Source organism: Mesocricetus auratus, unplaced genomic scaffold, assembly GCF_017639785.1.
Source record: "Mesocricetus auratus isolate SY011 unplaced genomic scaffold, BCM_Maur_2.0 Super-Scaffold_4256, whole genome shotgun sequence".
In the NCBI taxonomy this organism is placed as follows: domain Eukaryota; kingdom Metazoa; phylum Chordata; class Mammalia; order Rodentia; family Cricetidae; genus Mesocricetus; species Mesocricetus auratus.
The window spans coordinates 82,748,417-82,772,684 of record NW_024429182.1 but is presented as its reverse complement, the minus strand read 5'-3'; the positions used below and the strand labels follow the sequence as shown (position 1 = coordinate 82,772,684).

At 37.9% G+C, this 24,268-nt stretch overlaps 1 protein-coding gene across 4 annotated transcripts in view; it reads right to left on the bottom strand.

Moving 5' to 3' along the window:
- Nucleotides 1–24,268, bottom strand: part of Pik3c2a (phosphatidylinositol-4-phosphate 3-kinase catalytic subunit type 2 alpha) — a 108,239-nt gene that overhangs the window by 27,422 nt on the left and 56,549 nt on the right. For all 4 annotated transcript variants that reach the window (XM_040755886.1, XM_040755880.1, XM_040755888.1 and 1 more), the window contains 10 exons: nucleotides 24,204–24,267; nucleotides 16,151–16,294; nucleotides 13,822–13,867; nucleotides 13,536–13,746; nucleotides 11,024–11,146; nucleotides 10,078–10,245; nucleotides 7,428–7,539; nucleotides 4,474–4,616; nucleotides 1,786–1,974; nucleotides 361–454 (listed from right to left, as the gene is read on the bottom strand). In XM_040755886.1, the coding sequence (XP_040611820.1) occupies nucleotides 361–454; nucleotides 1,786–1,974; nucleotides 4,474–4,616; nucleotides 7,428–7,539; nucleotides 10,078–10,245; nucleotides 11,024–11,146; nucleotides 13,536–13,746; nucleotides 13,822–13,867; nucleotides 16,151–16,294; nucleotides 24,204–24,267 (1,294 nt within the window). The remainder of the gene's footprint in view (nucleotides 1–360; nucleotides 455–1,785; nucleotides 1,975–4,473; nucleotides 4,617–7,427; nucleotides 7,540–10,077; nucleotides 10,246–11,023; nucleotides 11,147–13,535; nucleotides 13,747–13,821; nucleotides 13,868–16,150; nucleotides 16,295–24,203; nucleotide 24,268) is intronic.

The window sequence follows — 24,268 nt, the reverse complement described above, 5'->3', positions numbered from 1 at the left end:
CACACCTTTAATCCCAGCACTCAGGAGGCAGAGCCAGGAAGATCTCTGAGTCTGAGACAAGCTTGACTACAAAGCTAGTTTTAGGACAGCAGGGCTATACAAAGAAAGCCTGTCTTGAAAAATTAAAAAAAAATTCTGAAAATTTAAAGTTCACAGGGTCATATGCCACATTACCTATGCCATACTCAAGTGAGAAAGACAATAGTAATGGAAGATCTTACTATATTCTCCCACAATGTCCTCAACATTTCTGCTGTACTACAATGGCATTTTAAAACATAAAAGGGGTCCCATAGCCAGTTCCCTACTAACTGAAGCTAGGGTGAGTAGGAAGCAAGGTAGCATAGTAAAAACTCCCACCTGTACAAACTGTGGAAGAAGATCTGTTAGCTCATCATCACTAATGGCCTCGATCCAGCTTACAGCTAGAGATCGTACTTCCTGATCAGCAAATCTAGAATATCAGAAAATGAATATTTAATAGTGATTTCTTGCGAATGCAGCAACATTAACTGAAAACAGTTTTAGTCTGTCCCTGACAAAGAAGATTCAAATGGCTCTTACTCAAAACCAATGTACTGTTAAGACCAAGTTAGGGGAGGGATGGAGAGAGGGTGAGAGGAATGCAAGAGACATCTTGATAGAGGGAGCCATTTATGGGAGTTAGGGAGAAACCTGGTGCTACAGAAATGATCAGGAACCCACCACAAGGATTACTCCTACTAAGACTCCCAGTAATAGTGTAGGGGCTGTCAGAACGGGCCTTCCCCTTTTATCAGATTACCCTAATTGTCATCACAGAACCTACATCCAGTAACTCAAACACTGGGTAGAGCTCCTGGAGTTTGGTTGAAGAGGGGGAGGAGAGATCACATAAATGGTGGTAGGGTGATGGTCAAGACACAATGGGAAAAACCACAGTGACAGCTGACCTAAGCTAGAGGGAGCTCACAGACTGACAGCTGGGAAACCGGCATGGGACCAAACTAGATCCTTTCAATGTGGGTGACAGTTATGTGATTTGATCTGTTGGTTGGGGGGGGGGGGAGCTGGTAGTGGCACAAGGAACTATCTCAGGGGCATGAACTGGCTTTTTTGGAACCTACTCCCTATGGTGGGATACCTTGTTCAGCCTTGATACAATGGGGAGGGGCTTGGTCCTGCCCTCAACTTGGTATGCCAAACTTTGTTGATTCCCAAAGGAGTCAACAGCTCCTTAGGAGGCAGAAGCAAGCCAATCTTTGAGTGTAAGGCTAGCCTAGTTTACATAGAAAGTTCCTAATGGAATTTTCATACATACTGAGTTCTGGGTGACCCTCCCCAACAATTTCCACTTAAACCTTCCATTCTTACTATTCCTTCTTGTATTTTCTATTACCCTTCCCTTAACACCTTTCTTTTTTTCAAAAGGAGGAAAAATTTACTGTGTAAATAAAGATTCAGTTCCCAGATTAGTTCCAAACTTTAGCGTTATTAAAAATTAACTTTGTCCCCATAAATTATAATTATTATTAAAATAATCATAAATTACAAGTAACTAATAAAATATTAATACAATAAATTATTCAAAATTACACTTAATTCTTTCTTTAGGTAAGCTTTAAATGACACAAAATGCTTTCTTGACCATTTCAATGAAAAAAGATTATGTTTATATAAATTACAAGTACACATTTATATTATATTTATATTAAATGCTGTTTTTATATTAATAGGGAAGTACCCCTGGAGCATAACACATTGCTGGAAAACTTGACAATAAAAAATCAAATATATTTAACTTACTTTGCATCAAGAAGCTCCAATGCAGCTAATGGGCATAATGGTGGCCACTGGTGCAGCAATGAGTAAGTTTTGGCAAGATTAGCCCATTTCCAGTTTGGAGCACTTGCTAGTATCTTAGGAAGACAATTTGGATGTTTGAGGCAATAATAGCGTTTTTCCCACAAAAAGACTTTATCTTCTTTAGAAAGTCTGCATATATAATAGAATTAAATTACTTCTCAGTTGAACTGTAACACAGCAATAATCTCAATAATTAAACAGTCAAAGAAGAAATGTACTCATTTATGACAAGTGACTACTACTTGACACTGCTAACATTAATATGAAGCAGAAATATTCAATGTATAGCAAATATCACTAATATATTCATCTCATGTGTAGCATAAAAAACCCACAAATTTGACAAAAAGCACCTAATGAAGATGTGCTGGCTACTTTAAAATTAACTTGACACAAGCTATAGTTACAAGCCTACAGAGCATTTTCTTAAGTAGTGATTGATGAAGGAGGGCCCTGCCCATTGTGGATAGGGCCACCCCTAGGCTGGTCATCCCAGTTCTATAAGAAAGCAGGCTGAGCAAGCCATGAGAAGCAAGTCAGCAAGCAGCACCATTTCATGGCCTTTGCATTAGCTCCTGCCCTGTTGAATTCCTGTCCTGACTTGCTTCAGTGATGAACAGTGATGTGAAGCATAAGCCAAATAAACACTTTCCTTCCCAAGTTGCATGGGTTATGGTGTTATCACAGCAACAGTAGCCCTAACTAAGACAGAAGTTTTCCTAATTCTACACACAAACATTTCCTATGCTTCCAGAGATGGTCTAGTCACACAGAAGTATCCATGCGGTGTTTTAGATTTTATTTCCTTTGTGTTGATGGTAACACTATCCTAAACTGCTGCTTGGTTTCTCCATCTAGTTAGTCTATCATGTACTAGTATATACATCTATATTCTCCTTAATAGTCACTATTGTTAACTAGCCAATTTAATTTCTACCAATGGACATTAACCATCAGGCTTTAACCACCCAAATGATTATCACAAAGAACATTCTTGTTCCCATAAGGAAATAGATGAAGGTTTTCTCTACTTTATGCTAGGAAGCAGCACTGCTGAGTTGCAGGGTACATACATTATAATATCTAGAGATTTTGTCAAAATGCTTTCCAAAAGGGATATGGTCTCATAAAATAATTCTGTCTCTGTTTGTAAAATGTATTTTCAATCTAGCTTCATAGGACGATGATTTAAAATTTTTGCTACTTGGATATTAGATACCACATTGTATTAATTTATATCTAAGTTTTACTAAGGGCTTGTCTTATATGAAGTTTGAGAGGCATTAAAGTTCTTTCCCAAAGAACTTCCTGCTCATCCCATTTCTGTTACTATTTAGTTGTTTACTGACATAAAAGGCTCTTTAAACAAATTATTGATTTTATTTTTGTGTGTGTGTGCATGCGTGTGTTATGTGTGCTTGGGTATGCATGCCATATAGCATGTGTGGCAGTCAGGTAACAAGTTTTGGAGTTTGTGCTTTCCTTTCACTTTTTTTTTTTTTTTGGTTTTTCGAGACAGGGTTTCTCTGTGGCTTTGGAGGCTGTCCTGGAACTCGCTTGGTAGTCCAGGCTGGTCTCGAACTCACAGAGATCCGCCTGCCTCTGCCTCCCGAGTGCTGGGATTAAAGGCATGCGCCACCAACGCCCGGCTTCCTTTCACCTTTATGTGGGCTATAAGATTAGACTCAGGTGACCAGGCTTTACTGGCAAGCACTTTTATGTGCTGCACCACCTTGTTGGCCTATGAAAAGGTTCTTTATAGGTTAAGCAAATTAATCAACTGGTATTATAAATCTCTCAAACTGTTTTGGTAATATAAGGACTGGAAAATGGCTCAGTTGGGAAAGTGTTTGTTATGCACGTATAAGAACATGAATTCGATTCCTAGCAATGAAGTGTTTTGTTTTAAAACAGCTGGATGCTAGACAAGCAGATTCTTAGGACCTGATGGCCAGCCAGTCTATTCAACTTGCTAGCAAGATCCAGATTCAGTCAGAGACCCAGTTCTCAAAAACTAAGGTGGAAAATGATGAAGGAAGACACTTAATGTTTACTTCTGGTCTCTATATGCACATACATACAGTAAAAAACGGTCTTAGTAAATGGCTCAGTGGATTATGTGCCTGTTGTGCAAACATGAGGACCTGAGATTGGATCCCTGGTACTAACATAAAACTTTGGTGTGGCAGTATGTATATGTAACCCCAGCATTGAGAATGAAGAGACAAGAGGACCCCTAAAGCTCTCTGGCTAGCCAGCCTAGTCAACTGGCAAGCTCCAAGTTCAGTAAGTCTGTCTCAAAAAAAAAAAAACAACAAAAAAAAAAAAAAAGGAAAAAAGTTAAAGAGACAGAGACAAAGACACCCCTGTTGATCTCTATCTGAATGGACACACACGAATGCACTGTAGAAATATCTAACATAAAAGAGACTAAACAACAGATTTATATAATTGCCTGATTTGTATGTAGCCAGTCTTTCATTGGCAGTGCTGGGATCATGCTGTACTCTGAGCCCCCATACAGCCTCCTTCATATCAAGAGCACTTTGGAATCAGGCTATAATATAAGCCCTTAACCTGAGTTTTATACCACAGGAGATTCCCAAGAAAATAATAAATAATGCATACCCAAATGATGAGTCTCTGTGAAGAATATCCAGAAGTTTTCCCTTTACATCGTTCTCCAGTGTTTCCAACTTGTATTGCTGAATGTTTCTATCAATTTGAGGAGATGTATAAACAATGTCAAATGCAGGAGAAGGAAAGTCAACCTGAAAAAATTAACAGAACACTGAACTTTTGTGTGTGTTTTGTTTTGTATTTTTTTTAACTTTTTTTTTTCTTCCAAGACAGGGTTTCTTTCTGTACCCTGGTTGTCCTGGAACTTGCTCTGTAGACCAGACTAGCCTCAAACTCAGGGGTCTGCCTGCCTCTGTCTCCTGAATGCTACAATGAAAGGCATGCACTACCAATGCCTACTGAAACTGCTCAAATTATAGCCCATTTTCCATATTAGCATCTTTGTCTTTCAGGAAATTGAATTTTCATAAAAACCTAGGAAAGTTTATATTAAGTATAATATTGGTGCTTCTTTTACCAATAGCTGGTCACTCTCAAAAGCATGTATATAGTTCTTGGGATAGATACAGGGCATGTTTTACTTTCTCAGGAACAGGAAATTTTGTTTTTAAATGTTCATTTTATTTATTCTTTGTGCCTTTCACATCATGCATTTTGATCCCATTCATTTCCCCATCCTTTTGTATCCGTCCTCTGCCCTTGCAACCCCCCAACCCCCAAAAATAAAAGGAAAAAAAAACCAATCTGGTTGTGGAAGCTGTAGCGTGACACAGTGAGTCATGCAGTAAACCCTTTTATCCATATGTCTTTACTTGCAAGTGTTCATTGCAAAGAGTCATTGATCTGGTTTGAGGCCTCTGGTTTTTGCTCCACTGTTGATGCCAGGCCCTCCCTGGGACTCCTCTTGGATATTCTGTTGTTGCCATGTGTTGTGGAGGTTCTGCAGTGTTGGATCTGCAGGACCAGCACCCGTTCATGTGCTCCAGCAGAACATAGATGGGGTGGATATTGAGGTGGGCCAACTCATAACCCCGATTCAGGGCCTAGGAAGTTTTGCAGGGCTGGCCAGCTCGTCAGCTCTCCCTTGTCCTCACTACCAGGGTGAGTTTCAGTTACAGATTTTAATGTAATTTTATGGAAGATATTATTATTTTTAAATTAATTTACTTATATTATCCATATAAGCAATTTATAATTATATTATCTGGTAGACTTCTTTTTGTTTTTGAAACACTTTTTTTATTATATATTTAAATTAGAAACAAGCTTGCTTCCCATGTCAGTCCCAGCTCCCTCTCCCTCCCCTCCACACCCGCTTCTCCCCCAGCCTCCCACCCAATCACTACTCCATTCCCTAGGGAGGGTAAGGCCTTCCATGGAGGATCTCTAGAGTCTGTCATTTCATTCTGAGGAAGGCCTAGGCCCTCCCCCAAGTGTCCAGATTTAGAGAGCATCCCTCATTGTGGGATGGATGCCCAAAGTCCATTTGTGTGCAAGGGATATATACTGATCTACTACCCAAAGCCCCATAGATTGCCTAGGTCTCCTCACTGACACCCACATTCGGGGGTCTGGATAGATCCCATGCTGGCCCCTCAGCCATCAGTTTGGGGTCCAAGATCTCCCACTTGTTCAGGTCAGCTGGGATCTGGTAGACTTCTAATATGACATTTGCTTTGAAATATAAGCAGATTTTTTTTAATTATTAGAATTTTATTCAGCCATAACATTGAATGACATCATGTTATTTGCATAAGGAGATGGGACTAAAGAATCATCATATTGAGTTAAGAAGGCAGCCCTACACTACAAAAAGTAATACCATATGTTGTTTCTCACGTGTGGAAACCAGCATGGGGGAAGGACATCTAATTAAATGGAATAATAATAAGGATGTAGAATGTGGAAAGATTAAAATGGGAGAAAAGATACAAAGCACTAATAGAGGATATAAATAAGATCCAAGTACACTCTACATATGCCTGAAAAGCAGATTGTTTAATATCCCTTTATTTGACATTTTAACCTAGATTATTATTTGAAGCAAAAATTGAGAATAGAAATGCAAATTAAATATTAGGAAGTACATTATTAATGTACATAATCCTAGACATTAAAAGCTGACAAATTAGAAAACAATTCAATTAATAGCATTTTAATTTTGAAAGGACATAAGAAATCTTTTTAAATATTATCTTACGCAGAGGCAGGCACATTTCTGTGAGTTGAAGGCCAGCCTGGTCTATAAATAGAGTTTCAGGACAAGCTCCAAAGCTACACAGAGAGACCTTGTCTCAAAAACAAAACAACAACAAAAAATCCTATCTTATTTAATTTGTGCTCAGATAAACTAAATTAAGGTCTTCTAATCATGATCATTCCAGTGGAGAGCGATTAATGACAAAACCTTATATCTGAAGATTAAGATCTTGAGGTAGAAGATGGCGGGGGGGAGGGATTGGAAGGAGAGGAGGAAGGGGAAACTGTGGTTGGTATGTAAAATAAATTAAAAAAAAAAAAGAAAGAAAGAAAGAAAGGAAAAAGGCCAGGCGTTGTTGGTGCAAGTCTTTAAGCCTAGCACTCAGGAGGCAGAGGCAGGTGGATTTCTGTGTGTTCGAGACCAGCCTGGTCTACAATAGCTAGTTCCAGTACAGCCTCCAAAGACACAGAGAAACCCTGTCTGAAAAACCCCAAAAGAAAGAAGGAAGGAAGGAAGGAAGGAAGGAAGGAAGGAAGGAAGGAAGAAAGAAAGAAACGAAGGAAGGGAGAAGTATTAGGCACTGAGTAAGTGAAATCAATAAAATTATTCAGAAAAAAAAATCTTTTGCCCTGCCCCACACCAGCTATAGCACACAGGAGAGTGGGCCCAGGAAATGATTTTTATAGCACTTAAACTGAAGACAGATTCTGAGATTAAAACAACCCAAGTCATGGTATACATAAACACTTTTTACAAAGACATTCACATTTAAGGCCCTGCATGTATCAAGAATTACTATTACCTGTAGCACAATTCTTTCCATGACATAGCCTTTTTTGGGGATTGCTCCAGGAATAGAATTTGTATGTGATGAAGTCCAAAGGTAGAGAAGTTTCGTTCCACATGTTAAAAACCTTCATGAACATAAAAACAATACCGTGATCTTCATCATGGTAATCAACTTGAAATACAGTAAAAGCAGTATAGTCTTTAATAACATATTAGGAGGAGTCAGCTGCCAAATTGTACTGAGAAGTTTGGCAAAATATTAAGGAGGGGGGCAAGTGTGAGGAGAGGAAGGAGGGGAAAATGTGTTCAGTATGTAAAATAAATGAAAAAAATTAATTAAAAATAAAAAATTAAGCCAGTGTTGGTGGCGCACGCCTTTAGTCCTAGCACTCGGGAGGCAGAGGCAGGCGAATCTTTGTGAGTTCCAGACTAGCCTGGTCTACAGAGCGAGTTCTAGGACAGCCTACAAAGCAATACAGAGAAACCCTGTCTTGAAAAAACAAAAAAACAAAACAAAAAAATTAAAAATTAAAAAAGTGTGGGATGGGAATAAAGAAAGGGAGAATAAAAATGCATCTTGGAAAGAATGGCATTCAGGATAGAACATAGAAGGGAAAGGTCAACCACTGTCCCCAAAAACATTCTATAAATAGGAAGGTAAAAAGAAATTGTCTTTCAAAGTTTTCTTGAGAGATCATGACTTCAAGGTCATGGTTTGGATTATAGAACTACATCCTGATTTTTACCATTAGAATAAAAAGCACATGCCAAGAAAATCAGTAACTGCTTTGAACTGAAGCACAAATTATTTGAGGTAAGTTATATTTGCGTATTCTTCAGTAAGTTTTTTTCTCTAAAAAGACTAGACAATAAATATTTAGGAACCAGCACGTGTTTTTAATCTCAGTATCCCAGAGGCTGGGGCAGGAAAACCATAAGCCTGGGCTACAGAGTGACTTACTGCAAAAAAAAAAAAAAAAAAAAAAAGTTGGCTCAGTGGGTTAGAGCACTTGTTGCTCTTGCAGAGTAACCAGGTTTATTTCCCTTCATTCATACAGTGGCTCAAAACAGTCTGTAACTCTAGTTACACTCTATTCTGATCTCTGTAACCACTGTGCATGTACATGGTACACAGACACACATACAGGCAAAACATTCATATGCATAAAAGAAACATACCTAAATATAAATGAATAAATAAATGTTAAAAGGCTGGACATGGTAGGACATGCTTATAACTTCAGCATTAACAGCCTCTATTACAAAATCTCCATTTGGCTATAATAATACAAAGTGGCTATGAATAATATGCAAGTGAATATGCTGTATGATATATTGTAACAAAATATATTTAGGCAGTAGGGATTGGTAAGATGTCTTACACCAGACAACCTATAGTCAATTACAAAGACCCTCATGGTGGAAGGAGAGAATTCATTGCTGCAAACTGTTCTCTTACCTCAACATGCATACACTAAAAATAAATGTAAAAAAGAAAAAGAAAAAGAAAAAAGACAGTGGGGCTTACATATGTTGATCCTCACCCTCAACTACCAATTTATGGTCTATTTAAAACATTTACAGACTTTGATAAATCATTACACAGTTAAATTTTCTTTTTTCCCAAGATTAGTCTTTAAAACTTTTTGTGTATGAATGTACAAAGGCTGGAGAGATGCAGTGGTTAAGAGCACTTACTGCTCTGCCAGAGGACCTTAGTTTGGTTTTCAGGACCCATGCTGGGCAGTTCACAACCATTTGTGACTCTAGTTCCAGGGGATAAATTCAAATTGTCATTACATTATTCCATTTATAAACTTTTATATTTTTCAAAAATCAATTTCAAGGCTGGGGAAATGGTTCATTAGTTAGTGATCGCTACAAGCATGGGAACCTGAGTTTGATCTCTAGAACTCATATTAAGAAGCTAGGTATGGCCGGGTGGTGGTGGCCCACACCTTTAATTCCAGCACTGGGGAGGCAGAGGCAGGCAGATCTCTGTGAGTTTGAGGCCAGGCTGGACCGACAGCCTCCAAAACAATACAGAGAAACCCTGTCTCGTAAAAACCAAAAAGAAGAAGAAGCTAGGTATGCCAGTGTACACTTTCAATGCCAGTGCATAGATAGGTTCCTGGAGCTCACTGGCCAACCAAGTTAGCCTAACTGACAAGCCCCAGGCAGTGAGAGACCCTGTACCTCAGAAATAAGATGGATGGTATTCTGGAAGAAGGCAATTGGGTTGCACTTGGCCTCCACAAGCGCAAATAGGTTACTATCCACATATGAAATGTTTAGAATCCTTTAGACCAAGGGCCTACAACACTATGTACTGGTTAGTGAGAATAGTAAATTCATGTCACATCTCTAAAACTGGAGAAAGGCAGGAAATATGAAAAACAGAGTTCTTTTAGCATCAAGAAAAACTGATAGAGCCATGGCATTCTGTCATGATATACTTTACAGGAATGACAGTCATTGGCTACTTGAACAATGAGTGGCAAGCAATCTTCTGCACACCTAACAGATTACATTGAGACTACAGCAAAGTGACTATTTTGCTTGGCTCAAAGCTCATGTATGTCACCGTTTCCATCCTGTCCCTAGCCTGTTTGTAATGCAGAGATGTGTCCAAGAACTCGCTATGACAATTCAGTAATACTCACCGTTTAAAGTCAAAAAGAGTTAAAGAAACTTTGCCCAAAGCTTCTGGTCCCTTTCTCTGTTTATTAGAATCAGGCGAACTTCCACTGCTCTGGTTTAAGATTCCAAACAGAGTAAGATGAAGAATTGACTCTAATGGCAACTGTGATATCTGGATAGGAAAAATGATTCTACGGGGCAGAAAAAAAATTCACTGGTGTTAAGAAAAAAAATTAGATTAAAAGTGAGGCTTAGTAATCATTTAATGAAGACTAATTTAGGTGTTTTACTTAATTTATAAAGTAATCTAGTTTTTGAGTCACTTTTAATTAAGTAGCAACTATGGCTAACTTGTACTATTAAGTCTTACGTTTCATTATCAGCATAAAACTTAAAAAATGTACCAGTTCTTTCTGTAAAAATGTCTAAGTACCAAAAAAAAAAAGTCTAAGTACCTAACGATATGAAGTTTGATAATCAGGCAAAATAAAATTAGCTATTTACCCAAATAATTATGAGTTCTTTCTGTTAAAAAGAAAACAGCATTTAAAAAACATTAACAATACAGAATATCATCATGTACACAGATTAAAGATTTAGTTTGGTTGTCTATTAATCAAGAGCTAGATTCTTGTACAGTGTTATTATATAATAAAACACTTAAGTAAGCTGTTTGTTAAACACTATTTCTAGAGTTCTGAGTAAATTTCCATCTTTGGCATGACAAAATCTAGGAAGAATTAATACTATGTTATTAAATTTTTAAAATATAAAGGTTTAAAGGAATACTTGAGAATTTTTCACATTAATTTCAGTTTGTTTTATAGAATTTTGTATAGAAGATATTTTAACATATGTAAGAATTTATTGTATTTCAATGGAGATGATAATAAAAAATAACGCATACATTAGAAAAATTAAAGAACAGGATACAGTGAAATAATTAGAAAAGCAAAAAATTCCACTTACAGTTCATCCCATTTAATAAGATAGAAGAAATTCTTGTACGTGCCAACCTTCTTTGACTGAATAGGTTTAAAAAGGTCCTTCCCATTGTGAGACAGGGAACATATCAAGTAGTATTTTTCATAACTAAGAAAAGAAAGCTTAATTTGATTTCTAGGTTAGTAATAGTTATCTAACTAACACAGGTACATAAGCAGTTTTCCCACAAGTGACAAACTGTAACAAACTGGTCACCATTCATTTTTTTTTTTGTTGAAATCCACCTGAAATTTAACTTTTGCAATTTCTACAGAAACAGAGAAGTGGTGTAACAAAAGGAATAGAGAGGGAACATATGCCCCTAAGTGTCGGTCTCAAGGGAACTGTTAACGATACCCATGCAATATAAGCTGTTTCAGGTACTGTGGTCAGTTAATTACTAGCTTCAGAGTACAGGTGAATGACAACTGAATATGTGTTTATCAATTTCTAGGTAAAACCCAGGAATAAAGAATCAATATTATCTTCCCTTGGTGCTACTTCCATTACATCCTGCTTTTTGTTGAGGTTTGTTTAGTTTCTTTTGCTCTCTTTCTTGGCAGTGGTGGAGATGCTACTTTCCTTTGCTACATCACTGAAATACTCAGCTAAGCGTATTAATGGTACACGGACTCAACAATTCATTGATTTTCACTGATACTGCTGTATTCTTTCACTAGACAGCAATGATTTAGTTCCAAATTGCTGCACATACAGATACAATAAGGCAATCTACTGAGAGACTTGGACTCAATGAAACTGTATAATATTTATATTCTAACTTACTTCTAGGTTTACATGTTAATCATTCTATTCATATCCATAGTTTCTTTGGAGTGTGAGTAGGTAGGATGATTGCTGTTCTTTGAGACGTCTCATTTTTCTGTCTCCACCTCACAAGTACGAGAACTAAAGGAATGCGTGTCATGCCCAGTTATATCTATACCCTAACTGTTTCTTAGCCAGGCAGTGGTGGTACACGCCTTTAATCTGAGCACTAGGGATGCAGGGGTAGGCAATCTCTGTGAGATCAAAGCCAGCCAGGGCTACGTAGAGAAACCATATATCGAAAAACAAACAAACAAAACCTAAAACCAAACCAAAACAAAGAAAATTTTCATTTATTTAGATATAAGGAGGTCAAAGGGAGTTGGTTCTTTCCTACTATGTGGGTCCTCCCATATGGAATTCCCAGGAACAAAAGAAAACACAAACCAAAAAAAATTCCATACAAGTTGTTTGCCATGTTTTCAGCTGGGTTTGACACATACCTACAACCCTAGAGTCTGCAGTGGAAGGATCCCTCAGTCTCTGAAGATAAAACCAGCCTGAACAACATAGTGAGACATCATTTCAATAGTAAGATAAACAAAAGTAAACAGGCACTAGTAGCCAGTTAAAAGGAAGTCCCAGAAAGGCATTATTCTTGTTTGTTACCAGATTTCCAATAATGAGAACTCTTCCTATAGATGTGGATCAGTAATCACTTACTCCATGACTTAAAAAAACACTTTCAACTGGCATGGTGGTACATGCCTTTAATCCCAGCACTTGGGAGGCAGAAGCAGGCAGATCATTGTGAGTTTGAGGCCAGCCTGGTCAACATAGCAAATTCCAAAATAGCCAGGAGTATACAAGAAAAACCTTGCTTCAAAAAATCAAAACCAACCAACCAACCAAACAAACAAAAAACCAAAGTAAAACCCAAAACCACTTTTAAGTCACACCATTATTTTAATCTGAAGCTTAATTCAAGTGGGATTTTTATTGATAACTTCACTAGACCTTATAGCACTGAACCGTTATAAACCTATTTCAATAAAAATACTCATTTCAGACTTTTCAGTTTATATTATTACAAAATAAATTAAAACTGGCCCCCAAAATGCTATGCTTTAAAGATATTGACAAAAAAAAATCAAAGGGAAAACCCTTATCAAAACTTCAGTAGAAGAAACATGCTCTCGTAGAATTCAAAGATTAACAATTAGTAGACTGTGAGCTATTAAAGGGGATGGGCCGGAATTCTAGTCCCATTACATTCCTTTTTGTATTACCTTGATTCTAAAGGGAAAGCAGAAAGGCCCAGCAATCTTAAATTTATTTTTTAAATAATATTTTTGCTTGTCAGTTGCAATGTATGTATGTATGTATGTATGTATATGTTTTTCGAGATAGGGTTTCCCTGCATAGCCCTGGCTGTCCTGGAACTAGCCATGTAGGCCAAGGTAGCCTTGAACTTTAAGATCTGACTGCCTCTGCCTCCTGGGTACACTACCATACCTGGCTCTCTTGCTCTTTTTTCATGTCATAGGAATGATGTTTTTCACTATAATGACTTCAGGTATCTCTATAATTTTATTAAAGCCACTAAGTTACAAAGTACTCAGTGACCTTTCTATCACCCACTTAAACAAAGAAAATGAAAGTAGTTATCACACTAAGATTAGTGTAGCTTCTGGATACAGCTGCGCATGTGCTTTAACCATCTACTTACTTTGATACCCAGTTACTGGAAATTCCATGTGCAGCAAAGACAGTGAACTGGAGCTGCTCTGCTGTAGTCCATGCTTCCTTGATATTTCTGCTACTTTGAGGACAGTCTGTAGAACTCTTACTACAATTAGCATGGAGTCTGAGAAGATCATAAATTGCTGCCGTTAAGTGGTCCATGCTTACTTGAACAGGATTTTCAGGATTCAGTGAGCCTACATTGAAACAAAGTGTTAATTCTCTGAAAAATCAAAAATCATTGCCAAAATGTAAAGAATCTAAAAACATACCCCCAGTTGAGTTCTTGCTAGTATCTCCTCCAGATAATGAAGTCACCTGTATATACATATATCAGTTAGTCATAAGTTGACCATAATTTAATATAAAATGTTTACTTTTTCTTTCTTTTTTGAGACACGGTCTTGTGTAGCCCACATTGATCTCAAACTTGCTAAACTGTTACATCCAAAATGATGGGATAACAGGAATGTATCACCACATGGGGCCTTTGCTTTTGTTTTTAAATAAATTTTACTTTTGATATATTTCTTTAAGAGTCAAATAAACCCTTCTAGGAAGAAATCTGCCAAACATGTCTGAAATGCCTCAATCCATAAAATAACTGCCAAAAAAAAAGCCTGAGTTAGAATTCCCTGTACCCAGTCTTTCATGCCAGCTCAGGTAAGCGAGAGGGTCTGAGGCAGAAGGTGGACCCTGGAGCTCACTGGCCAGTTACTAGTTAAGTTGATAAGCTTTAGGTTCTGCAGAAGACCCTGTTTCAAAATGCATACACTTGCACCAATATCTGCACCCACATAAAATCTGCAAAATAACAAACAAACAAGAAGTAGAAACATAAACCTAAGTAAATTAATTTTTTTTTGAGACAGGTACTCACTAAGTAGCCCTGGCGAGCCTAGAACTCAGATATCTGCTTGCCTCTGACTCTCAAGCCCTAGGATTAAAGGTGTGTGCCACTATGCCTGACAAATGATTTTTAATAATAAGAAAATAAAGGCAAACTAGAGTGGGAGTTCATGCCTATAATTACAGCATCTGGAAAGCTGAGGAAGGAGGAATATAGCAAGTTCAAAGCCAGTCAGCCTGGCCAGAGTGAGACCTTGACTCAAAATTAGAAAGAAACAAAAAGCCAGGCGTGGTAGTTCATGCCTACAATCTCAGCACTTGTGAATAAAAGCAGGACAGTAGTTTCAGGACTTTCTTGGCTAAATTATAAGTTGGAAAATATGAGACCTGTGTTAAGAAGTCAAACAAATCAGAGCACCTAAAATTTTTAGCTATGGGAAAATAACAAAATCAGCCCTTTACTTTAAATGAACTAATAATTATTTTGTAACTTTTCATTGGCATGAGCGTAATGTACTTAAAGAAAAGAGTCTAAATTCTATTACCATTTGGTTATTGAAGGAAATTCTTATAGTTATTTAAGGTAAACTCTTCTCTCAACTACCCTTTAGTGTTCCTTTGCCTAATAAAGGAGTAAAGGAGTAAAAAGAACAGCCACTTCAGATACTAGTGTTTATGGTGATTGATAGTTTCCAAATAATTTTCAGTAATTTTGATTGATTGATTGATTGATTGATTGATTGATTTATTATGTATGCCTGCAGGCCAGAAGAGGGCACCAGATCTCATTACAGATGGTTGTGAACCACCATATGGTTGCTGGGAATTGAACTCAGGACCTCTGGAAGAACAGCCAGTGCTCTTAACCGCTGAGCCATCTCTCCAGCCCAATTTTCAGTAATTTTTAAATAGGACCCCACCCCAATAAAAATCCAACCAACCACCAACAACAAAACAAAAAACAAAAAGGAAACCTGAATTTCTCTCCAAGTGTTGTGTCATGTAGCTAGAATTTCTTTGAAAATGAGTAGACTTGTGAGCACCTAGACATGGAGGAGCAGGGCAAACACATAGCTTTTCCTTTAAAGTAGTTTAAGATTCACTTTTTCTTTACTCCTTCCAACCAAAGACGTAAAAATTTTTGTTTGTTTGTTTTTTCGAGATAGGGTTTCTCTGTGTAACAGCCCTAGCTGTCCTAGAACTAGCTCTGTAACCCAGTCTGGCCTCAAACTCACAGAGATCCACCTGTCTCTGCCTCCTGAGTGCTGGGACTAAATAAAGGCCTGTACCACCACTGCCCAGAGATGCATAAACATTTCTATGAACTGAATTTATTAAGGACCCATGGAAGGAAGTATCATAGGACATAGTTTTATTAAAAGCTGACATATGGCATAATAGAAGGCTCAGTATCTGGCTGCTTCTAAGGCAAGGCCACTGCCACTAGGGCGGGGGTAAGACAAGTATAATGAACACTTCCATGTATAATGACATTTCCATTAAGAGAGGATTGGCAGCTACTACTATGTAAGCTCCCTAAATTGCCGGGGGTCCCACCTATAAGGAAGGCAATTTGAATTCACTATTTAGTGTCAATGTTCACAAAGTTCTTCCATCATTTCAGCAAAGAATCCCTACATCACCAATGAAGCAATTCAGTAAACTCAAAAGTAAAAGTCAAAGTTAAAATAACAAGAGGTGAATATCCTCCTGTTGAAGTAAGTAGTTTCATAAATCCAAACAAATACTCACATCAGCACTTTTGTTCCTTGGAAGGTTAACTGCTCGCTTTAGCTTCTTCACTGCTTCTGTAACAGCGGGGGTCTCCACCCCGTCTAAAGCACTACAGATTTTTCTTACAGCTTTAATTACTTGATCAACAGCTCGGTGCTGGTTCTTTAAAAATGAAAAGCAAAATAAAAATAACTAGGTAAAATGCTGTACTACCCATGTCAAAGATGAAGTCAGAGCTAGATAATTTTGACAATTCTAAAAATAGATGGTCTCTATTGAAAAAGAAAAGAGATAGCTTCTCAATTATATGGTATATGTGAAATGTACTAAAGCAAGGCATAGTTTTTTTTTAACTTTGACACAACTAATCTTATGCAAATGCTACTAATTTCATATTAGAATCAAAAGAAAATAAATTAGGAACAGATTACTAAATCACTTTTTAAAACTAGATCTGGTACACATGTGGTATACATACATACAGGCAAAACACTCACACATTTAAAACGAAATAAATCTAAAAAATAAGCACAACCAGATTATCCTTTAAATTTTCACTTGGAAGTAATTTTCATGTTGAAAATAACCTTCTCTTTTGCAAAATCAAAACAAAAATCAAACCAAAACAACAACAACAAAAAAACTGGCATTAAAAACTAAATTCTAGCCAGGTGGTGGTGTCGCACGCCTTTTATCCCAGCCCTAGGGAGGCAAAGGTAGGTAGAGCTCTGTGAGTTCGGGGCCAGCCTGGTCTACACAGTGAGTGCTAGGACAGCCAAGGCTACACAGAGAAAGCCTGTCTCAAAAAAACCAACCAACCAAATAAACAACAACAAAACAAAGCAAAAAAAACCTTCCTTCTCTTACACAACGATTCACTATAGTGCCTAGGCTGGTCTCAAATTCATAAGCTCAAGCTTAAAGATTCATGAAGCATTCACACTACACTTTTATGTCAAGTACTATGAAAAGCTGCAATTAAGTACTGCATCTTTCTTTTTTTGTTGTTTTTTGTTTTTGTTTTTTTGTTTTTTTTGAGACAGGGTTTCTCTGTGGCTTTGGAGGCTGTCCTGGAACTAGTTCTTGTAGACCAGGCTGGCCTTGAACTCACAGAGATCCGCCTGCCTCTGCCTCCCAAGTGCTGGGATTAAAGGCGTGCACCACCAACGACCGGCCTGCATCTTTCTTTTTAGTGTTTTTTTATTTTTATTTTTATTATTGAGACTTGGTTACCATAATCCAAATGCTCATTTCACCTTCAAGCATAAGTGAAACCATCTCATTTTCTTAAATACCCATTACTGTGCAGTTCTCAGGGTCTGAATTGAAGATCAGCTTTCAAGTCCTCCCTTTTTAGTGATCTAATTTATATTTCTTATTCTTTTAACTCGCCTTCATGTAAAATCCTTTTCAATCTGAAGTTTGTGACACTGTCTGGCACTATTCTCCATTGCTCTTAACATGTAACGGACCAGTGTGTAGTCTAACAGTTCTAAACCCACCCATCCTTTGCTCTGCTTTTGTAGAGCCAGAATTAAACTCACACTAGCATATTTTGTCACCAGAGGGCACTAAAAGGACACTTTAACCCCAAAACAACAGGGACACATATCCCTGCTGGGTTCCAGTCCTATATGCATTTATTCATTTATTTTCAACTCACTATGAGAGTTCAGTGGTTCTCAAAGATACCCTACCACCTATATCCTCAGACCATGTTCTTTTTATCTGGTAGTTCTGGCTAAAGTTCTTTGGAAAGTTTCTTTACCTCTATCTTCCTGTGGTATCCATATGCTCTTCAAAGAGGTTAAAGTTCAGTCTGGAGAAGTACTTATATGTCCTAACCTGTCCATTTCTCTACAGTCTTGTCATGGCAATTGATTTTATACATTTGTAACTTCTGAATCCATCTTAAATAAAGATGAGCAAATTTTCTTTAAAAAAATCATTAAGTATTTAGGTATGGTGACACCTATCTGTAATACCAGCACTTGGGAAGCAAAGGTAAGTCAAAAAGTCTTACCTTTGACCAAAAGGTCAGCCAGGTCTACACAGTGAGTTTCAAGTCATCCAGGGCTATAAAGCAAGGACAGGAAAACCCTGCCCCCTACTAGCACCTCCCCCAAAGCCACTAATTGTCAGGTATGGTGATACACATCTGTGGTGATTTGAAAAAAAAAAAAGGTCCCCAAAGGGAGTGGCACTATTATGAGGTGTGGTCTTGTTGAAGGAAGTATGTCACCATGGGGGTGGGTTTTGACATTTCTTTTGCTCAAGTTTCCCTCAGTGTGACTGTCAGTCAACTTCCTGTTGTCAAGAGGTAGGACTCTCAGCTATTTTTCTAGCACCATGTCTGCCTGCATACCATGATACTTCCTACAATGATGATAATGGACTGGACCTCTTAAACTGTAAGTGGGCCACCACAATTAATGTTTTACTTTGTAAGAATTGCTGTGGTCATGGAGTCTCTTTATAGCAATAAAAACCCTAACTAAGACAACAGCTATACTTACAGTGATTTGAAAGTCTGAGGTGGCAATATTGAGATTATCTCAAAACCAAACCAAACAAATAATTAGCTAAGTAAATATTTTATATTTTGTGAGTCATCCTCTGGTGAGATTCAATTCTACTCATTTAAGGGTAAAGACAATAAATAAGAGACAAAAACTTTATGTCAATTCTTGCCTTAGAATCTTCTTTATGGGCTGGAGAGATGGCGCTGCAGTTAAGAGCATTGACTGCTTTTTATAGGACCTGAATTTGAGTCCTGGTATCTACATGGCAGTTTACAACTGTCTGTAACTACAGTGCCAGAGGGATCCAACACCCTCTTTCAGTCTCTGCAGGCACCAGGCATGCACATAGGGAACAGACGTTGAAACAGTCAGAATATCCATGTTAATAAAGGTACCACCATGTAGTAGAGGGTAAATAAGGAATCTGGGTTAACTTAAAATGTAAGAGCTAGTTAGTAATAAGCCTGAGCTATTGGCTGAGCATTTACAGTTAATATAAACCTTAGAGTGGTTATTTGGAAGCACTTGTCAGGATGGGAAACTTCCATCTACATATGGCATCCAATGTGGGATGTAGATCCACATAAGACCTAAAAATGCTTAAGAAAAGATTCTAAACACACAAAAATGGAGCCAGACACAGCTTCCTAGTCTCACACCAACCACAATGCAGGGACTAGTCTCCTAACAGCTGCCTGCAAGATGGATCCAGCTGCCAACCATAAACTAAGCTGCATGGTGGGTTTCTGCAGTCTCCCACAAGGCTGTGGAACAAAGAGGCATCTTTTAGTCACTGCCTGCAGGCTGAAGATACCAGTGTAAGCTCTGCCATAATGATACATGGTGGGTTTGGAGTTTTGTTCATGCAAGCAGAAAATGGTTACAGGTATGCAGTAAAGACAGAGTAGATGGAAAAAAAATCTCTAGACTGGTACAGTATGTTTAAAAATCTACAAAGGATTGGGAAAGAAACATCCTCCTACATATTTACATTAAGGAAGGGAAAGCCAAGCAAATACCAGAGGGAAGAGCACTAGAGAGTTCAGGTCCCAGGCTCCCTGCTGGGGAACACACTTGGAAGATTATAAACCAAAGATACAGTCCTAGGATATAGGAAGCTGAGGAGGAAGGTTCACAAGTTCAAGGCCAGTCCAGGCTAAACAGTAACTTCAAACTAGCTTAAGAGCTCACTTTGCTTTATAGCTCATAATTTTTAACTACCTTTTCTAAAAGTTTTTTTTTTTTGAAACAAGATCTCTTTATTATGTAGCCCTCACTTTCCTGGAACTCGCTATGTAGATCAGGTTAATCTTGAACTCAGGGATCTACCTGCCTCCGCCTCCCAAGTGCTGGGATTAAAGATGTGTTCTCTTACACATCTACCTGGCTCTACAAGTCCTTTTTCTAAAAATTTGACATCTGTTTTCTGTTCTTATTTTTCACTTTTAAAGTAAACTTTTCATTTGGAATAATTTTAGAATTTAGGAAGTTACAAAAATAGTACAGAGGGTTCCCATATAAACCAGTCAAGCAGTGGCTTGCATAACCATGATGCATTTGTCAAAATGAAGACTAGAGCAGTGGCATACAATCAAGTAAACTCTAGACTTACTCAGCCATACCAGTGTTTTCCTACTCTGTTCTAGGATATAACAGGCAGGATGCATCCCTACATTTAGTGGATTATTTTTAAAGTATCATTTTGGTTGCCTGGGGGGCACGGGAGGATTGCAGAAGGAAAGGCATTTGGAAGACCAGTAAAAAAATAACAGAATTGACTTAGGAATGATAATGGTCACATTCTCCATGTGTTTTAATGTTAGAGATGGTAAGAATTAGGTTTAATATGGGAGATGAAATATCTTTTTCTTGAAAGGTCAAGGATAACACCAAGATTTTAGCCTGAGCAAATAGAACAGAGTTGCAAAATAGCGAGACTACATATGGGTAGTACCAGGGGTACAATGGGATATCTTCTCATTTTGCTCTGAACCCAAAACTTCTCTTAAAGTATAGTCTTGGGCCAGTGAGTAAAAGCACTTGCTACCAAGCTTGATAATCTGAATTCAATCCCTAGGACCTACATGGCCATATGGTGGAAGGAGAAAACTAACCTCCAAAGGTATCTTCTAACCTCCACACAGGCATGTCTACACAACCCCTTCCAATTTGTGTATGTATACATGGTTGTGTAAAAATTATTTAAAGGACTAGAGAAATGATCAAACATTAAGAGTACTTGCTCCTTTTGTAGAGGACAGACCCTCAGCACCAACATGGTAGCTCATAACATAACTTTAGTTCTAGGATATAGTTGGTGCCCTTTTCTGGCCTACTTTGGCACCATACATACAAGTGTACAAGTATACATGCAGACAAAATACTCACATATAAAAATAAAAATAAATTGTGCTGAGTGGTGGCAGCACACACCTTTAATTCAGTGCTTGGGAGGCAGAGGCAGGTGAATCTCTGTGAGTTCAAGGTCAGCCTGGTCAACAGAGAGAGTTCCAGGATAGCCAGGTCTACACAAAGAGACCCTGTCTCGAAAAACCAAACAAACAAACAAAAATTTTTTTGGCCAGGCATGGTGGAGCACACCTTTAATGCCAGTACTTGAGAGGCAGAGACATGTGGACCTCTTATGAGTTTGAGGCCAATCTGATCTATATAGCAAGATCTAGTCCAGTTAAGGCTACATTCTGTGATTCTGTCTAAAAACAAAACTAAACCAACCAAAATAAATGAATGAATCTTTAAAAAAAGCAGGTGTAAAAAAATACATAGAATGACTGAGAAAAAAATATAAGTACTGCCAGATTGGGATTATGTGCATACCTGATGACCTCAAGTACAGTTTCATTTAAGTGCTAGTAGTAGGCCAGCAAGATTGGCTTAGCAGGCAGAGGTGATTGCCACCAAGCCTGATAAGCTGAGTTGGATCCCTGGAATGTACATGATGAAAGGAGAAAAGTAACACCTTTAAAATGTACTCTAACTTCTACATGCATACTTCCATACATACTTATAGACGTATCTGTGTCCATTTACAGACAAAACAACTAAAATGTTTTTTTTAAAGGAGTGCTAGCAAGGACGGCATAGTTGGAGTGGGTACCTAAGAGAATAGGAGGAGAGAGAAGTAGCAAAACCACATACTTTCAGTTGTGCTGCAAAAAGAATAGAGAAGTGGTGTGGTCAACACAAGATCACACAGGCTCTCAACATTGTGGGATGTATGTATGTATGTATGTATGTATGTATGTATGTATGTATGTATATATGAGCACTATATGTGTGCCTGGTACCCAAGAATGCCAGAAGAGGGCACCAGATCCCTTAGAATTGGAGTTACAGGTGAATTTGAACTGCCACGTGGGTGCTGGGAATAGAATCCAGGTAAGTCCTCTGGAAGGGCAGTCATTTACCTGATGAGATAACTCTTCTCCTCCTGCAATGGGTTTTTTTTTTTTTTTTTTTTTGTAACTCAACTAGTCTTCAGCTGTAAGATTCCATTTATATTCTGATGATTCCTAAGTGCTTTATCTCTACTTGAACCTCTTATGCTAAATTCCAGGTTCATATCAATTACTCACTCAATGTCTCTTTTGGATAGTTAAAGCTACCGCAAACACCCAAATTAGTTACTTTCCTTGTCACTAAACACCTCAAGAAATACCTTAAGGGAGGTAATTATTTGAGCTCACTGTTTCAGAGGGTTCAGTATTCAGACCAATATTGTCTAGGATGTGATATTCAGTATTTTTATGCATTGATAAGAATGTACTAGTAGTAGGACTGGCAAGATGGGTCAGTGGGTAAAGGAACTCACTGCCAATCCTGACATATGACTTTTTTTCTTTTCTCTTCTTTTTTTGGTTTTTTGAGACAGGGTTTCTCTGTATTGTTTTGGAGGCTGTCCTGGAACTCGCTCTGTAGACCAGGCTGGTCTCGAACTCACAGAGATCTGCCTGCCTCTGCCCCCCAAGTGCTGGGATTAAAGGCGTGAGCCACCAATGCCGGTGACATACGACTTTTGTATAATCTCTGGAATCCACATGGTAGGAGAGAACCAACTCCTGCATGTTGTTCTTGTAGTGTGCTGTGATATGTGTATGCCCAAATACACATAACACGGAAAAAATGTACTAGTAATTAGCAATCTGTTCATTTTACATTCCCATCTCTCACAACCTGCTAACTCTTAGCAATTTTGCCTCCAAGTATTGTTGTCAGTTCTCTCTGTAACAATCATAATGCTTATCTTTTACCTGAATTGCTACAAAAATCCTTCTTTCTGAAACCAATTCTGTCACCTTTAAGCCTAACCTCTACATTATGTTCAAGTTAACTTCAGAAGACAGGGCTAAACAATTACCCCAGTCTGGGTTTAGCTAAAAACACCTTAAATGACTAGATCCAACTATTCTGTAAAAGATCAGCCAACTTTTTCTATAAAGGATCAAATAATAAAGGGATAGACAGAGAGAGATGGCTATGTGTTTACAACTACTTGTTCATTCCTCTTCTTATAGAGTACCTGAGTTTAATTCCCAGTACCCATATGGTGGCTCACAACTGTCTGTAACTCCAGTTCCAGGAGATCTGATGTCTTCTTTTGACTTTTGAGGGCACCAGGTATGCACATGGTACACATACATGTAGGCAAAACTCTCACAGACATAAATAAATAATGTTTTAAATTTTTAAAATGGTTTAGGCTTTGCAGGAAATAAAGTCTACATTATAACCAATCAAATCTAATACTGTAATACAAAATGAAAATTACATCAAACAATATGAACAAATAGGTTCAGTGACTAAAAAAAAAAAAAAACTTATTTACGAAGTCAGAAAGTAACCTAACCTCAGAATAAAGTGAAACTCCTTACTATGAACTATAAGGCAGTTACTTATGTCTAGCCATTTCTAACATTATATCCTTACCTTTTCATAAAATTTTATGTATATGGGTATTTTGTCTGCATGCATGTCCGTGTATCACTTGTGTGCCTAGTGCCCAAGAAGGCCAGAAAAAGGTGTGAAGTATCCTGAGACTAGAGTTAGATGATAGTAAGCTACTGTTCAAGTGCTGGGAATCAAATTCAGGTGCTATGGAAGAGCAGCCAGTGCTCTTAACCAATGAGCCCTCTCTCAAGAACTCTTCTTCAACTTCATTTCATATTTACACACTACTATAGAACTGCTTATTTCCATATATCATATATGTATACTTGTGTTTATGAGTCGCCAGAGAGTTTCCATGAGTCTGGTTCATCTGGGTCTGACTGTTTCTCTAAGTCAAGACTCAGAAAGGTGTTAACTGTTGCTTTGTCTTCTCTTCTGACTTTTTCTTTCATATACTAGCTAAAGACTATGTATGCTTTTAAACTCTGATGTTTTGGGCTTTCTTTCTCTTTTTCCAAAGCTCTCACTACCTGCTACCCACTGCTATGTGGGTGACTAAAACCAAGAATATCGTTTTAAGACATTTAATCTAATTCAGAGAAAACAGAAGCAATCTTTTAAGTTCTTATGCCAAAACTTACATCAGTTTGAAGAGTCAGTTCCACTTGGTTGTGATAGGAATCTAAGAGTTCTTCAACAGGGTGTC